The 16,420-nt window shown below is 50.1% G+C and overlaps 1 protein-coding gene across 7 annotated transcripts in view; it reads left to right on the forward strand.

Annotated features, from left to right (window-relative positions):
• Window positions 1-752: 752 nt before the first annotated feature.
• The window catches only part of HNRNPUL1 (heterogeneous nuclear ribonucleoprotein U like 1), a 37,550-nt gene continuing 21,882 nt past the window's right edge, over window positions 753-16,420 (forward strand). Inside the window, exons 1-7 of one of the 7 annotated variants that reach the window (XM_059150894.1) lie at window positions 753-771; window positions 6,634-6,756; window positions 8,523-8,679; window positions 10,433-10,506; window positions 11,929-12,068; window positions 13,911-14,010; window positions 15,711-15,823. In XM_059150894.1, coding sequence (XP_059006877.1) covers window positions 6,639-6,756; window positions 8,523-8,679; window positions 10,433-10,506; window positions 11,929-12,068; window positions 13,911-14,010; window positions 15,711-15,823 — 702 coding nt within the window. In that variant the 5' untranslated portion in view covers window positions 753-771; window positions 6,634-6,638. Of the gene's footprint in view, window positions 772-2,260; window positions 2,694-6,633; window positions 6,757-8,522; window positions 8,680-10,432; window positions 10,507-11,928; window positions 12,069-13,910; window positions 14,011-15,710; window positions 15,824-16,420 lie in introns of those variants that run through there. The other 6 variants (XM_059150895.1, XM_059150891.1, XM_059150892.1 and 3 more) reach the window with 6 other exon arrangements.

Below are 16,420 nucleotides of genomic sequence, written 5' to 3' on the forward strand. Positions count from 1 at the left end.
TTCTGTCTCCTCTTGTTTCCACTCAGCTGTCATGTAGCCCCTCTCCCTGGGCGGCTCCGTTTCCCATTAGTAAAAAGAAGGGTTTGGTGGGGTCTAGGAGTTCTCGATTTACAAAGAGGGTAGAAATGAGCATACGCATAGACAGGAAGACATGAAACAAAGAAACAGACTCTCCAAAATCCCTAGTGAGGAACGGGCACTTACTCAAGTGTCAGAGACACACTCATCCCCACCCCAGAGTAACAGACCCATTAGGACACACTGAGGCACACTTGGACACAAATAACACTGAAATTCGGACACACAGAGTAACAGATGCAAAAAATTATACAGCTACAAACATATTTACAAACATAGGAAAGGCAGATATTCACCAGGCATAGGAAGAAACTAGAGTAACACAGATTACAGAGTAAACACAGACACACCGAGTACGACAGGTACTCACAAACTCAAATGTTTAGATTCACATGGACACACGGGCACAGAACACCTCCAATCATCACGGGCTCAGAAAGAGATTCCTGTCAAGACAACCCCACTGTGCTTTGCAGGCCATCCAGGGCCCCGGTTCCTGGGTGTATCCCGCAGCACATGGAGAAACCCTTGGCAGCGCCCGGACGCCCCCCGGTGGCGCCTCCTGAGAACCGGGGACAGTTCAATCCGGGCCACAAACTTTTTTAGACCAAATCCTTGTGGGAAGCTGGGAGGAGAGAGGAAGTCGGACGTGGGTGAGGGGCGGAGTGTCTGGACTGGAACCTCCGGGCCCACGTGAGTGTCTGCCCCGTTTCTGAGTGGGTGCTGTGTGTCCGGGCCGCCGTGTCAGCTTGTAGCGTTGCTGTTCTTTGTCTTTATCATTTGATGCCTCCCGCCTGTGCGGACCGTAGTGGCCACATCGACACTGTAGTCTGGGGTATTATCCCCTTAAGGGATGCATCTGAACCGACCCACGGCCATTTGCTTATCTGTGTCGTGCGTGTTTTTGTCGAAGGAGAGGCGGTGTGCGGTTTTTTGTGCGTTTACGGCATGGCTCAGAGGGATCGGGCGTCTGTCTCGCGTATCTCGATTGTGTATCTTAGAGGTTTTTTGTGTGTGTTTGGAGTCCGAGGCGACAGGTGGTGCAGCGGCAGAGACTGCGACACTCTGTGGCTTCAGCGTTCGTAGCGTGCGGCTGAACTACGAGCCCTGTGTGTTTGAACTTGGGCGTACCGACGCCAAAGAGCCAGAGCTACTGCAGAGCGGTTCAGAGGCTCCGGTGGAGAGATCCGCGCACTTGCGGAGGTCGTCCCGGAGGGGGGAGGCTCTATGGTCGCGTGCAGAGCGCCAGTTCCACGTAAGATACCAACCATAGAGAAAGACGGCGGCGAAGCTGTGATCGTGGGCAGAGGCACCCCTTGAGGTGAACTCTCAAAGGGAAGAGTATGCGATTTTCTTTACAGCTTCTCTCCCGTTGACAGCTTAGCCTCGGTCTCCAAACTTTCGGTACTCTCTGAAGTCCAAAGGTTCCTTTCCACAAAGGCAACTGAGTTTCTTCCAGATTAGGGATAATTTATCTACTTTTATCTCGTCGGCCTCCCCCTACGGCGACGCTTGGGAGGCCGTCCACTGAAGAACGGCCAATCTGGTTAGCTTTTCCTGAAGCGATCCGACTCTACTAGCTGTAGTGAGATAAAACAATAATTGCGATTGGTGGGCAGATTGTTTTGAAACCGCCCTAACGGCAAGGGGCGGGTCCTGCGCGAATTTATCTTTCTGGTTTCTTAAAGGCAACAGGGAAAGAAGGCGGGGGAGTTGGTTGGCCGAACCTCCATTTGATTGGTTCTAGGGGTTTTACCCGCTCGGACTCCTCTAGGGGCGGGAGATCTAGACCAATCAGGATATGTGTTACAGGAGACCCCAGTTTGATGAAAGGGCCGCGCTGGAAAAGCCGAGAGTGGTTTTCATTCTGAGATCCCATCGCTGATTGGGCCAAGTCTTTACTCCTTTATCTTCATTTGGCCCTACGGGAGCGGGCGCGCGGGCACTACCCAATCACTGCGTGCTCCGCCTCCCGCCTTTTCCCGCCCTCCGCCCCGGCGGCGGCAGCGACGTAGGCCAACGCTTCCTCCCTGGCTGCTCCTGAGCCCTTTCATTGCAGTTCTTTTGAAAGCTGTGCTCTGATTGGCTGGGTGTCCAGGCCCGCGCCCGTTGCTTCACGCGGTGGCCAATTGGCACCCGTGTTGCATCGCATGGGGCCACGGAGGAGGGGGAGGTGGCGGCGGCGGCCATTTTGAGCCGCCGCCGCCATTGGAGCGGGCCCCCCCCCCTTCCCCCTTCGCCTCCTGACAGGAAAGGTTTAAGGGGGACAGAGCCCTGGGAGGCCGGGCCGGGCTCGGGGGCCGCCCCGGGGGCCCGGGCCATGGATGTGCGCCGTCTGAAGGTGAACGAACTTCGCGAGGAGCTGCAGCGCCGCGGCCTGGACACTCGCGGCCTCAAGGCCGAGCTTGCTGAGCGGCTGCAGGCGGCGCTGGAGGCCGAGGAGCCCGACGACGAGCGGGAGCTCGAAGCCGACAACGAACCGGGGCGACCCGGGCACAACAACGAGGAGGTCGAGACCGAGGGGGGCTCCGAGCTGGAGGGGACCGCGCAGCCACCGCCGTCCGGGCTGCAGCCGCACCCGGAGCCTGGCGGCTACTCGGGGCCGGACGGACATTGTGAGAGTGCGCGGGGCGGGGGTCGGGGAGCCGGAGTCCGGGCCGAGGAAGGGCTGTGGGACGCGAAGTCCGGCGCCTGAGATCGGGGAGATGGCCAGAGGATTGGGGGATCCCGCTACCCGCCGCTGAAAAGGATGTAGGGCAGTGGGCCTCGGGACGACTGGAGGGTGGACCCTGGCATTAGGGGCAGGGGAGATACTGGAGTGGGGGCTCAGGGTTTCGGAGATGAGGAAGGTCTGGGGGGTGTAGAGGATTCCGGAGTCTAGTGCTCGGAGACCAGAAGCCATGGTTTCTGGAGCCGAAGAGTCGGAAGAACAGGCGGCTTTCTAATCGGTGATTGAGGAGGGTCTTGGAAATGACGGTTTCAGAGGTTTGAAGCTGGGTGGGCTTGAGGACTCTGCCAAGCCCGGCGTTTAGGCTGGGTGTCGGGAGCCCTATTTTTAGGGCTGGGAGAGTTTTGAAAATAGAGGATCTTGGAATTTGCTGCTGGGTGAGGTATGGGGAAATCTGTTTCGTACTGGGATGGGCAGGTAAGGTGGAGGTGCTGGTGTCTGGCGGAGGAGGGGGGGGTGGCATCTGATGGACTGAGTACTCTGGTATTTGGTTAGTGAGCATTTAGGGAATGTGGGAGACTGCCATGTGTTTGGATTCGGAGGGACCCGCCTCTGAAGATGGCCCCAGAGACTCTGAGATCCAAGACTGTAGGGCCCACTTGGGCATTTGGTGCTGGAAATACTAGGGACTTTCAGATTGGCTTCGAGAGAAGGTTTAGGGAACTCTGGTCACTGGAGGCAGGCAGGGGACAGAAGGATGCTACGCTGGGTAGGGAACCTAGAGGTGTTGAGCCCGGTAGGTTCTGAGGACAGGTAATCCAGTGGCGAGTGCGGAATCGTTTTGGATTAACAGTATGGAGTGTTTGGAGAACAGAGATAGTTGTGGGTGGGGTGGGGCAGATAGCAAATTGGTGGAGTTTGAAGTTGATGGAGTATCTGGGGGATAGAGGATCCTTGTGTCCCGTACAGGAGTGCATATATGGGTCTAGCAAATACGGGAGAGGGGAGGGTATAGAAGGGAGAGAGAAGGAAAACCTGTTGACTTGGCTTGGGGCCTCAGGATGGAGTGACGGGAGTGTTTCTGAGGCTGAGTGTCTCCTCCACAAGAAGGTTCCTTGGTTCCCCAGAAACAGTTATACTTTTGTGCCCGGGGAATGCAGGTCTCAGGGTGTAGTAGGGAACCGCTGCAAGAACCAGAAGGTATGATTCAGAACAAGAGGTTATAGGGTAGATATATGATTGTCTGAAGAGAGAAGACTCTGGTATGGAAGGGAGGAAATTTAGAGTTAGAAAAGCATGGTTTTCTAGCCACACTGTGGAGTGGGGATTGGAGAAGTTTAGAAGTAAGTAGAAAAGACTCTGGCCTCCAGCCACTATGGTATTTCTCTGAAAAGAGGGTGCCGTGGGGTTAAGAGAATGAGGAGAGCAAGTGGGAGAGAGAAGAGACAAGAAATTGAATTGGCACTGGGTGTTTACTGGTTCACGAGAGGTGGGATGTCCTTTGTATAGATTTGCAGTGGGGGCAGCCTGGGGATTGCCCGGGGTCCATGTGTCTATGCAGGAAAGAATACTTCCCCTTGCAGAGACCTGTGAAGGGAGGAGTGGCCCAGTGTGCATGTCTAGGGTAGGAGAAGCCCTGGCAGGAATGCCTAGGAGGAAGGCCCAGTGGCCAGAGGTGCCTCAGAAGAGGGCATGTTAGACTCCGATGGACTTTGTTTTAAAGATGGTTCTATGACTTCGGCAGGTCAGTGTACCTCCAACTGGTTTCCTTGTGTGCACAACAGGGATACTAATAGTGTCCCCCAGGGTTGGTATGAATGAGGTCACATGTGTAGGACTCTTAGCACCGGGCCTGCCTGTTATTAGGAGGTGGATATGTTAGAGAGTGGAGAAAGACCCCAGAATCCTGGCTTATCCGGGTGAGGCTTCCTCTGTGGGCACAGGACAAGTTCTTGAGAAGAGACATGTGAATATTTGTGAGAAGAAGAACACTGTGCTTGGAGCCTAGGAGAAACGGAATGCTTTGGAAAACCGTCCCCGTGTTCCAATTAAGGAGATACTTTTTCATTCTTTTTCCTTTTATCCTGACAACAAAATCCTTTGAGCCCTGTTCTTGCCCCGCTGCAACCCTTCCTTCAAGCTCTGGTAAACAGGGCTGTAGCAAGCCACGTGATCTGCTACTTTCCTTCCTTTGGGCTGCACCTGGTTTGTGCCCAAATGTATTTGTCCTCTGAGAAAGGATCCAGTCAGTTAGCAAGTGGCAGGAGAGTCTCTCCTTCCCTGTGGTTCTACCGGTCCTGGCACAGCCACCAGTAGGGCCCTAGAGGCACCTAGCAGAGCTTGCCCCTGGGGCGGAAAGCCTGCTTGCTGCTCATCCTGGGTTTCCAAACTTCTCTTTGGCTTTGGCTGCAAGGGTCTTCTTGAGTTTGCTATACTCTGGTTTTAGTCTCACCTCTGAGCTTTCACATGTTATTCCAACCCCACGAATGTTTTGTTTTCTCTTTTCTCATCCCTGAGCTTTCACCTATGTATCCTTTAAGGCAAGCCTTCTCTGTTACTTTCTGGGTCCCTGTCTTAATTTCTTCATAGATGTGAACACAATTAGAATTTGCTTTTTGTGTTTTAAGTATTTGTTTAATGTATGTCCGTTTCACTAACCTGAAGGCTTCAGTGGGTTGAGCTTATTCTTAGCTGTACCCCAGGGTCTGGTGTGTAGTGGGCACTCTATGGATAGTTAATATTATTCTAATAAAAATAAGCTTCTATTCTTAGTCTTATTCCGTAGGACACCTCGGGGTGCCTGGGTGGCTCAGTCAGTTAAGCATCAGCCTTCAGCTCAGGTCTTATCCCAGGGTCTTGGGATCAGAGCCCTGTATGGGGCTCCTTGCTCAGTGGGGGGCCTGCATCTCCCTCTCCCTCTGCCTGCTCCCCCCCCCCATTTGTGCTATTTCTCAAATAAATAAATAAAATCTTTATTTAAAAAAAAAAAAAAAGGACACCTTCTTAGGATCCTTCCCACCCAGCTCCAGATATTTCAGGACTTATTCCCTAATGAGTCTAAAGGCCACTGTTAGGACTCCTCTTTTCTTAACAGTTCCTTTCCTCCCCACCTTCCATTTCCCCTTCAACTGGGTTGGCTACCCTTTATCTTTTTTTTTAAGATTTTATTTATTTATTTGACACAGAGTGAGCACAAGCAGGGGTAGTGACGAGCAGAGGGAGAAGCAAAGCAGGCTCCCTGTTGAGCAAGGAGCCTGATGTGGGACTCAGTCCCAGAACCCTGGGATCATGACCAGAGCCGAAGGCAGAAGCTCAACCAACTGAACCACCCAGCGCCCCTGGGTACCTTTGTCTTTGTAGCTTTTGTGGAGTGGAAGAGATTCATAAAGAGGGTTGACTGTGCAGATGGGAGTGAATTGGGCCTGACAAAGCATTAATTTGTGCTCTGAGCAGTTTTTAAGATTGTGCCCTAAAGCCTCCCTACACGTCAGAGGATAGCTAGATTGGATTTTAAACTGCTGCATGGAGTACCAGGTGTCTGTAGAGTTGCCCCAGCCCTGGAGTGCAGACTTACGGGTAAAGCCAAGTTGGATACCTTCTTTGACCCTGCCATCTCCTCACTTTAACCCGAGCAGTTGTACTTCCATTGGCTTTGTTTGTTGGGATTCTGTACAACCCAGTCACAGATGCATCACCATTTGAGGGACAAGAGGGCATGTCCTCAGCAGCTGGGGCCACTGATTGCCCAGATAGCTATCCATCTGAAGGTGGTATCATACCTTTTAGCCTTTGGCTACTATATGTAGTAGGGATGACATCATACAGCACTTAAAAGCCACCTCCGGTCCCAAGAAGCACCCTTCTAACTGGCCATTTTTTGTTTTAAGATGTCATGGACAATATTACCAGGCAAAACCAATTCTATGAGAGCCAGGTCATCAAGCAAGAGAACGAGTCTGGCTACGAAAGGAGACCACTGGAAATGGAGCAGCAGCAGGCCTATCGCCCAGGTGGGAAGGCATATCTTTTGAGGGAAATAGAATCTGTATGTGACCTGTACCCTCTGCCTAAAGCCTGTCTTCCTCTTGGGCAGTCCATTTGGGCTCTGTCACTCTGGCAAGGTTCTTCTGAAGGAGAGAACTTAATCCTGCTCCCAGGTGTTGAGAGAGGGGAGTCTGTGGTATCTGTTTTCAGATGTTAGTATCAGTACCCTGGAGAGTTTAGACTCAGAGGCCATATTTGAGTCTTATTTAAAATCTTAGAATGTAGAATCCAGCAAAGACCTTCTAAATCTAGTCCAGTTGTTCCCATGTTCTGAAGAATGTTGTTCCAGGAGATATCATTAGGGACTTGCCAGGAAAGAGTTCCCTGGCCAGAATACATCTGGAAAATGCAGCACGTGCTATCCCACCCCTGGGAGAATCATTGTACTCAAAGCATTAAAGGCCCTGAAAAGTCCTGAACTGGGAACAAAAAAAAACACACACACACACAAACCTGTGTCATATTGTTTAAACCCAGGGTTTCCCAAATAAGTTTTTGTAGAACAAGGTTCCCTGTAGTGTCAGTTTGGGACTTGGTAACTGAGTTACCAGATGTAACTCAGTTCTAGCCTCCAATTTTACAGACCGGGGAGATGGCTTGTCTGATGGCAGAGCTGGGGTTAGAACCTGGGAAACTAGTGCCTGGGCCACTGCTATTGGTAATGAGGAGCAGTCCCAACCATTTGTGTCCTATTTTTGGAAAGCACGGTCCCACTGTTGAGTAATGGCAGAGCCAGGACCGCCTCCCAGTCTTGTGTTCCTTTCACTGTGTTGTGGCCCCGGTGCCTTTTCTCAGTGAATCTAGTTGATCGTATCTACTTCCTTTCCCGGCTCATCCGCAAAGTGAAATCCCCAGGCATTTCTTGAGGGTGGCTCAGAATTTTAATTTTAATGTAGGTTAAACTGCAGATTTGTGTCAGGCTCTGTGAGACTTGTGGGATCATTTGGCCCAAGGAGAGTATTTTCTGTGCTGGGACCACGAAGGCTCTCTAAAGATGGGTGAGTGCAGTCCCTGTCCTGGAGGCCCAGGGGCCTTCTCTGTATGTGCCAAAGCTGGGGAGTGATCCCAGGTGGTCTGGGGTTGAGTGCTGCGATGGGGAGATGTGAGAGATCCACAGCATCAGCCATGGGTACTACGTCCAGTTTGCTCTCAAGTAGGTTCTTGGATTTTTACTTCTGAGTCTTGAAGTCTGCCCAAGACTGGGCCTTTCCCATGGTTTACAGTGTGTTATCCCATCCTGACTTTCTGTTTGTGGTGTGACTTAATAAGGCCATCACACCTGTAGGCTTGCTTAAGTGTAGACCCTCTGCACCTGGAGTGATTGAGTCTGGGCTTTGTGGTAGAGTGACTGAAGCCAGTGGAGTTAGCTGTGGGACCACAGTGTCCTGTTGAATTAAGCCTTTAAGAGAGCTTGATTTTATTCAGTACTGAAGTCCTCTATCCCTCCCCCTGAAGCCTGAGAGTTACCTGACTGACGTCTGTCACCTCATCAACTGCCGGTGCTAATGGGCCTAGCTGGCTATCTCTGGCCTCCCTTTACCCTGGCCCTGTTCTCCAGTACAGCCTTCTTGGCTCCTTTGGCGGGCTTCCATTGAACTCAGCAAGCTGCCTGTGCCCAGCCCATCGTCACTGCAGTCAGGATCCTGCCAACATCTGCTGAGGTGAAAGGGACCAGAAAAGCGATAGCTAGGCAGTTCCCAAGTGTCTTGACCATCTGGATTTGTCCTGACAGTAGAAGTGAAGACAGAGATGAAACAAGAAGCACCCTCCAGCTTCCTCCCGCCCGAAGCATCTCAACTCAAGCCAGACCGACAACAATTCCAGAGTCGCAAGAGGCCTTATGAAGAAAACCGGGGACGGGGGTACTTCGAGCACCGAGAGGATAGGAGGTGGGTGTGTGAGGCGATAGTCACCCCTTTTTCAGTAGGTTTTGTGTCCATAGCCTTGTGCCCACTGAGACCTTTGTACTAATGAATGGGGCAGAGCGCTCCCTGCCCTTACGCCCTCACTCAGCCCTCCCTGCACTCACTGCCAGATTTAGCTTTGCTAAACTTTTGCTCCTTCCCTCAGCTCCTCCCTTCTCATTACCTGCAGGATAAAGTCCAAACGCTTTGCCTTTCACACGTGAGGTGCCAGCCTGCCGTTTCAGTCCTTTGCCTCACCGCCCAGTTACCCTGCACTGTGTCTGTTCTCCATGGCTGCTTAATATCCCTTGTTGGAAAGATTTGTTTCCTGACCCTTCTCCTAAGCACACCCTTCCATCCCTCTGCTCGTTTGTTCATTGTCGCACTCGTGCCCCTTTCGTAAGATGCTTACTCTTGGGCTGGACACTGCGGACATGGAGGATTTGGACAGTGGGTTTTGCCCTCTTTTGTCCCAGTGTAGGGCCTAAGATAGACACATAAGTATGCCACACCCTGTGGGGCCAGTAGGCAGGGTGCACAGGGTGCCTGTGAGTGTCAGATTAGAGGAGGGAGTGGCCACTCTACCCTGGTCATTTTCCTTTCCTGACAAGCTTTCTCCACCCCTCTGCTTAGCCCCAGTCCTCCCCTCCCCTCCTTTGACTTCTGCATGAAGAGTTTTCTGATCACAGAAACTAGGAATGACCATTTCTTCTCTACTCGTCTAGACGGTTGTCTGACACATTTTATTTCCTACTTGTTGGAGTCCATCCTCTCTGGCTTGTGACTCTGAGACAGGGCCTGGGTCTCTTGGCTGTGACTAAAGGAAGGATTTGGAAGTACCTCTTAAGAGCTTCTCCTAGTGCCTCCTGCAGTGCAGAGGTCTAGACTGCCTGCCTGTGGAGAGCAAAGAAGGAATACTTGCTCTGATTTGAGGCTGGCAGGGAAAGCTTTCTAGGATGAAACTTAATCTGTGATGCAGTCCTTCTTTGTCCAGGGCTCTGTGCTTGCCCTAGACTGGCAGGGCTGGAAGGGCACTCACCAGAGGGAAGCCTCCCAGGTAAGCCTTGGGTACTTGATCTGGGCACATGGTGGACAAGGGTCCAGTGTCCCATGCAGGACCCTGGGCATTGGGCCCCATCCTTCTAGTCTCTTTTTATTCTTAAAAGTGGTATTTTAAACATTAGTCCATTTTGGTGTTTTGGTAGGAGAGGAGTCTCATTCATAATTCAGGACACTTGACAGAAAGAGACTGAAAAAAATGGGTCATTTCAAACACTTGCGGATGCAGAGTCTTAGGAAGATGTAGACAGATTGTGATGACTGGGGCTGATCTGAGCCCTTGCATAGTCCCCTTTATGGTCCAGTCCCTTCTGGACTACTGTGTCCTCCAGTTGGTAACTGAGGCCAGTATGGCGGCACATCTCAGCTGGCACAGGGTGTGGCTCAGAATCTGTGTAAGAGGAGAGCCATTGAACAAGCTAGCTAAATGCTTCTGCTGGCCCTTTTGAGCAGAGGGCGCCCTCTCTAGTCCCCATGCCCACTCAAGGAGTCAACAGTCATTGCTCTTGTGGCAAGGGTGTAGGGTGGCTTAGTGCTTTTGCTAACTAATCTCTGTGGGAAGAAACTGAAATCCAGGAAGCCATTTGGAGGCCACTTGTAAATTCCAACAGAACTTTCATTTCCCTTCCTCTGTGCTCATCCAACCATTCTCATGAGACTTAATGCCTTTCCCCGACAGGGGCCGCTCTCCGCAACCTCCAGCCGAAGAGGATGAAGATGACTTTGATGACACCCTTGTTGCCATCGACACATGTGAGTCCTTGGGGTGCCTATCTGATTCTGCTTTGCAGTCAGTATTGGGAAACTGGGATGTGAGAAACCGGGCTCTAGAGTGAGGGTGCTGGTTTGGGGGCCGAAGATCTCCCAGCTCTACCTGGGATTCTGGGCAGGTCTCACCTTCCCTTCAGGAAGGTATAATCCTGCCCTAATACCTCAGAGAACTTTCAGTAACACTCCTCAGAATGGGTACGAGGGCAGTTTGGAAAACCCCAAACTCCCAGGGAGTTGTCACCTAATAAAGAAGGGAACCTGAGTGCAGCTGGGGAAACTTAACTCTTTGACGACCAGTCCCCAGTTTCCATCTACTGCTCACGTTCCTGGTGAAACTAATGCCACCTTGTCTTCTGAGGCATTAGCCTGGCCCGCCCTACTCTCCGTCCTCCAGTTTCTTTCCACTGGATAAGTGGCTTCCCCTTGACAGTACATCTGAACCCTTGGGGTGGCACTGATAAAAGGCCCTGCCCCTCCTCAGACAAGATCTCAGTGGTAGAACCTGGGAATCTGACTTTAAATGAAGCCAGATTAGGTCTGAACACAGTACTTTTCAACAGAGCAGAACCTTAATGGCAACTCACGTGTTTCTTTACTTAGCTCATATTTATAGAGTAGTGGCTGCAAACTTCGGAAGAGAGACAGACACCTCGTACACAGTCCCTTCTGTCACAGGATCTCAAAGCCCGTATACCCAGAGTAAAGCTAAACTTTTTATTTAAAGTATAGGGTGGCAGTGGTCAGTGAAGCAGTGGCTGATCACATGCCAAATGTACAGATCACAACTCTCAGACTTTATAGAAAAGATGGGGTAGTCAGGAAAGGCTTTCTTGGAGGCCTGACAGGCTCCTTGAAGAGTGGGAAGAGTTGGAGCTCCAGCAGTTGAATGGGAGCCTGCGGTACACCTGGACAGTGGTGCCTGGGAGGCAAGCGTGGGTCCGGTTCAGAGGCTAGTGCAGCTGTTGGCAGCAGAGTCTTGCTCAGGGAAATGGTTAAAATTGTATAGTGTGTGGGATTAGCCTTTTTGTAAAATGCTAAGTCCCTTGAACATAATGAGATACGGTCCTTTCCCTGTCAAATGTATGTTCCCGTAAAGTGCATTTGTGTATGATTTCTGGGGGTTCCTCTGACTGCCATCCTTGGACCCCAGCCAGGTGGAGAACTCAGTTCCTGTGCGTGGTGGCTGCATTGGTCCAATGTGGGCCAGCTTGCAATAGTCCAGAGCCTTGCTACCAAATGGGAGAATGGCTAGTCAGTGTGGCTGGTTTCTCATGAACCTGCCCTCATGATGTGTCTGCCTGTGTATTCTTGGTTAACACTCTTAGAGGACTGACCTTTGTCTGTGCCTGTCCTTCTCTTGGATCTTTAAAATATCAGCTAAACTCCCCACTTTTTCCTCCACAGATAACTGCGATCTCCACTTCAAGGTGGCCCGAGACCGGAGTAGTGGCTACCCTCTCACAATTGAGGGCTTTGCCTACCTGTGGTCAGGAGCCCGTGCCAGCTACGGAGTCAGAAGGGGCCGTGTATGCTTCGAGATGAAGGTGAGTGGGAGCAACTGAGGGGTTAGGAACAAAAAGCAGGTCCATCTTTTGGGATGAGCCTTTCATCAGCTACTTTGCTCAGAGCCACGATTGCGAAAGAGATTGAGCTTAGACTATGTATTTTCAAGCAAGAGAAGCGTGTTGGACTCTAGAGAACCATGCCATTGCCAAGCACCATATCGGGAGAGCAAGCCAGCCATACATTGCCTCATCAAGCTGATTTTTTCCTTGGTGGGATATTTTTTTTTTTCCCTCAGTGGGATTTGACCCAGGTATTATACAGCCAACCTCACTAGGGATAACATGTTTGTTAGAACTGGGAAAAGGAGTTGTTTGGAAGAAAAATGAGCTAGAAAGAATGGAAGTGGACCGTGCCAGTTAAAGTGAGGCCAGAAGGAGAGCTGGACAAAGAGCGTCCTGCCACCAGGACGTCCTGCCACCAGGTAGAGGCCATCCTCTACCATCGTCTCCCCACAATTCATGTCAGGTTATGTTTAGGGAAACAACACATTCTCATGTTCAACGAAAATTCAGACAGCACAAAAGAGCGTAGGCTTAAAAAAAGAAGTTAGACTCAAACCCTCATAGTCCCTATTCTCTCCAGAAATAACACATGTTAACAGTTTCTTGCATGTCCCTTATAAATCCAAACATGTTTTTTTTCCTTAAACTTGTTTATGACCGTTAGTATTTGCAGAACCGTTAGTATTTGCAGAACAACTAGATACAGTGCCAGGCTCTTTACATGGACATCTCCATTTATCCCTGCCATACATCATGAAATAGGCACTGGTCTCCCCATTTCTTAGAGGGGCGAGCTGACCGAGGGTTATCATATTTGATTAAGTCTGTTGTGATTCACGCATCGTTTTGTGTGCCTGTCAGAGAGAAATACTCGGTTAAACTTCCATAGTGCTTTCTTACCACATCATTTGTAATATTTACCCTGATTGGGACACAGAAAATGTAGAAAATGTGCATCCAGAAGTCCACAGAATAAGTTAACTTTAGAGAAGCCTCCAACTAATATAGCTGTGTATGGTTGTTAGGCAGTCTAAGCTGTAAGGTAAGTCAGAAGGTGCGGTTCATTCTCTCTGCTCCCTGTACTTAGTACTGTGTCTCGATTGACAAGTCCTGTCCCTGCGCCACAGCCGTGCTTCACTGTCCTGCTGCTTCATCTTTTCCGTGGTGCAGACGTGCCATAACATGGCATGCCTTGTTTATTTTTGTTTTTGGCAGCGCCTTACTGATGGGTGGGTGGGGAGAGCTGTTTTTAATACAAACACTGTCACACTGAATATCCTTGTGCGTGTGTCGTGTGGTCACATGTGTACCTATGGGTGCATCTGTAGAGTAAACTAGAAGTTAAATTGCTGGGTTACAGAGCACAACTTTTGCAGTTTTGACAGAGGTTGCTAAATTGCTCTCCAAAGACATGGTGCTAGTTTATCCTTTTACATAAAATATGAGAGTCTCCATTTCCCCTGCAGCATGTTAAAAGTGTCCTGGGATTGAGCCTCGAGTTGGGCTCCTCACTTAATGGGGAGTCTGCTTCTCCCTCTCCCTCTGCCTGCTGCTCCCCCTGCTTGTGTTCTCTGTCTTTCTCTATCAAATAATTAAATACTTATTTTTAAAAAAACCTATATTTTAAAGTGCCTGTCTCTGTGGCCATGTACTTTCCTGAGCCCTTCCACAGGCCCTTCCGAGCGGCCTCAACACCTTTTCCCCACCAGCAAGAGCCACTGCTGATTTTTTAATGCCTTCGTGCTGTCCTCTTGTATTGCCTTATAATCCACGAGCCTCCAAGCATCAGTTCTGAGCCCTCTTATTCTTTGTCCCCAGATCAATGAGGAAATCTCCGTGAAGCACCTTCCTTCTACAGAGCCCGACCCACACGTTGTCCGAATCGGCTGGTCCCTGGACTCCTGCAGCACGCAGCTGGGTAAGGGGAGGGCAGCCTAGCAGTCTGGGTACTAGAACAGGTGCCTCTGTCCCTGGATTCTCAAGCTTCCTAAGCTTCTCTTTCCAGCATGGGACTCGGAGCACAGCTAGCCCAGGGTGGTGCACCTGTCTGTCTTCAGGTGTACAAGACTGTACGGACCATAGTCAGCTGGAAGGACCGCAGTCTTCTTAACTTTTCTATGAAAAATTGCTTCTTCATCTTTTAGGGAAGAGTCCACAGTTCTCTTTAGAAGTTGACCCCCTTTAAAAAATCAGTTGTCTTCTGTCCTCAAACCATGCTGAAAATAAGTTCTTCAAGCCCTGTACATTTGTGTCTGGGGTTTTCTGTCCAGACCCAGAGTAGAAGGGGAAGCCAGGAGCAGGGGGCTGGTTGGCAGAGAGAGGCAAGGGCTGCCAACTGAGGGGTTTTGAATGAAGTTCAGCAGGCCTGAAGTGACACCTCGGTCCAAATGACCGATTTCGATGACCCATGCTGAGACCTTTTGCTTTGGTCATATAAAATTCTGATTATGAAAATAATGTGTACTCTTTGTAACAGTTCATGCCATTTGGAGAGGAGGGAATGAAAATCCTCCCAAACCTGTGAGATAAGCGGCGTTAACATTTTTATCTACAGTCTTCTGGACAGTTCTTTTGTTCTTTGTATATCTCAGACTGTGTCACACTATGTGTACTATCTTGTAGCTTGGTTTCTTTTTCCTACTTGATAGATGCTGAGCATATTTTTGTAAGTAGAGCTGTTTGACCACTGCATAATTTTCCATTTTATAGTAGTGTCACTTACTTGTAAATGTTTTGTGGATCATGTAAGTTGATTGCAACTTTTGCAGTTTAACTCTTAAGCTATCCTTGTGTGTAATGATCTGACTGTTTACTTAAGACTGACTGATCCTTAAAAGTAGAAATGCTAAGTCAGGAGTGTGCAGTTTCATTGGGGTACATATTCACACTTTTTAATTCAGGTGCCCATGTCTTCTCGAGTCCTCCCTGTCTCAGTTTTTGGATGTAAGTGGTGGGTAGTTGATACCGGTAAAGGTTCAAAGCCCAGAGCAGTGAGATGTAGCTAGTGTGTAGAAGCACTGGGTCTGGAATTCATGCCTGTTAGAGCCTGCCTTTCTGGTCAAGGCTCTCCATACACCCCTGGTGTCACACAGGGCCCTCGGGATCTCACTCCTCCTCCCATTGCTTCAGTCCCCAGTTCTGTGGGGTGCCTTCCCACAGAAATCCGGCGCCTTCCCTAGCGTGTAAACCTCACGGTCTCCAGAAGCAGAACCCAGGCCCTTGCCTGATTTCTGCCCAGAACCCACTGGCACCAAAAATGATGTCATTGGTAGACTCGGCTAAATGTTGAGTGTCATGAGGAAGGTTGTGCCCTTGCATGCATCCCGCCTTTGTCCTAGTTCCTCTCCCTTCCTCCCTCTCTTTCCAGGTTCTCCTTCTGTTTGTGCAGTGGTTCAGGTCAGCTCCCATTCCCAACTTCACACCTAAACCTCCCAAGCCTCCTGAGGGGCTTCCTTTCAGCAGGACCTTCCTCACTTTCCCACCCACCCATCCACCCAAAAGCATCTAATTAGTAAAATGAGTAAAGAAGCTAATTTTTTCTTCAAAAGTTTGTGGCAGCCATAAAGGCTGTTGGGACCATGGCAGGTTTAACCGGCTTTTGCCTGTTTCTTCCATCAGGTGAAGAGCCTTTCTCCTATGGCTATGGAGGCACTGGGAAGAAGTCCACCAATAGCCGGTTTGAGAACTACGGAGACAAGTTTGCAGAGAATGACGTGATTGGCTGCTTTGCAGTGAGTGCCAGCAGCCTGTGGGAGTTGGCGGAACCAGACGTTTGTCCTACCTATCAGCTGGACCTGCAGGCTTCTTTCTCAGAAAACCTCTGTCCGTTATCTGCCCTGTGTCCAGCAGCTTTTGTCACAGCTCTTTGTCTCTTTATCAGATGGAAATGTTGGCTCTCATTTTGGGCAAGATTCTGCCATTCTACCCTTTTTGGTCTTTTGTGCGAAGTTATCACATGGCACCTTGGAAAGGTTTGGGATTGTCAGGTGTGTGCAGCCTTTCTCCAGTCTTAGATACCAGAGGGATATTTTCTAAACACACCCAGGAATTTCTTTCCTCCTTGCTTGGAATAGCCTTTCTGCTCTCTTTAAGACAATGCTGTTGGCTCTCGCCCCACTGTGGCACTTCTCTTCCCAAAACATCTCCCTTCCTTCACATCACACTTCTTGAGCCAGGCTTCCTACAGTGCAGTGTCTTCTAGAAGGGCAGGGGTGGATGCTGAACAGAACAAGATAAAGGATGGCTGTCTGTGGTGCAACTTCAGTCCCTGAGAACAATGACTGATACTTGACACAATGGCTGTGGCTCTGGGGCCAGACTCCCTGGAC

Source organism: Mustela lutreola, chromosome 16 (genome assembly GCF_030435805.1).
Source record: "Mustela lutreola isolate mMusLut2 chromosome 16, mMusLut2.pri, whole genome shotgun sequence".
Lineage (NCBI taxonomy): Eukaryota > Metazoa > Chordata > Mammalia > Carnivora > Mustelidae > Mustela > Mustela lutreola.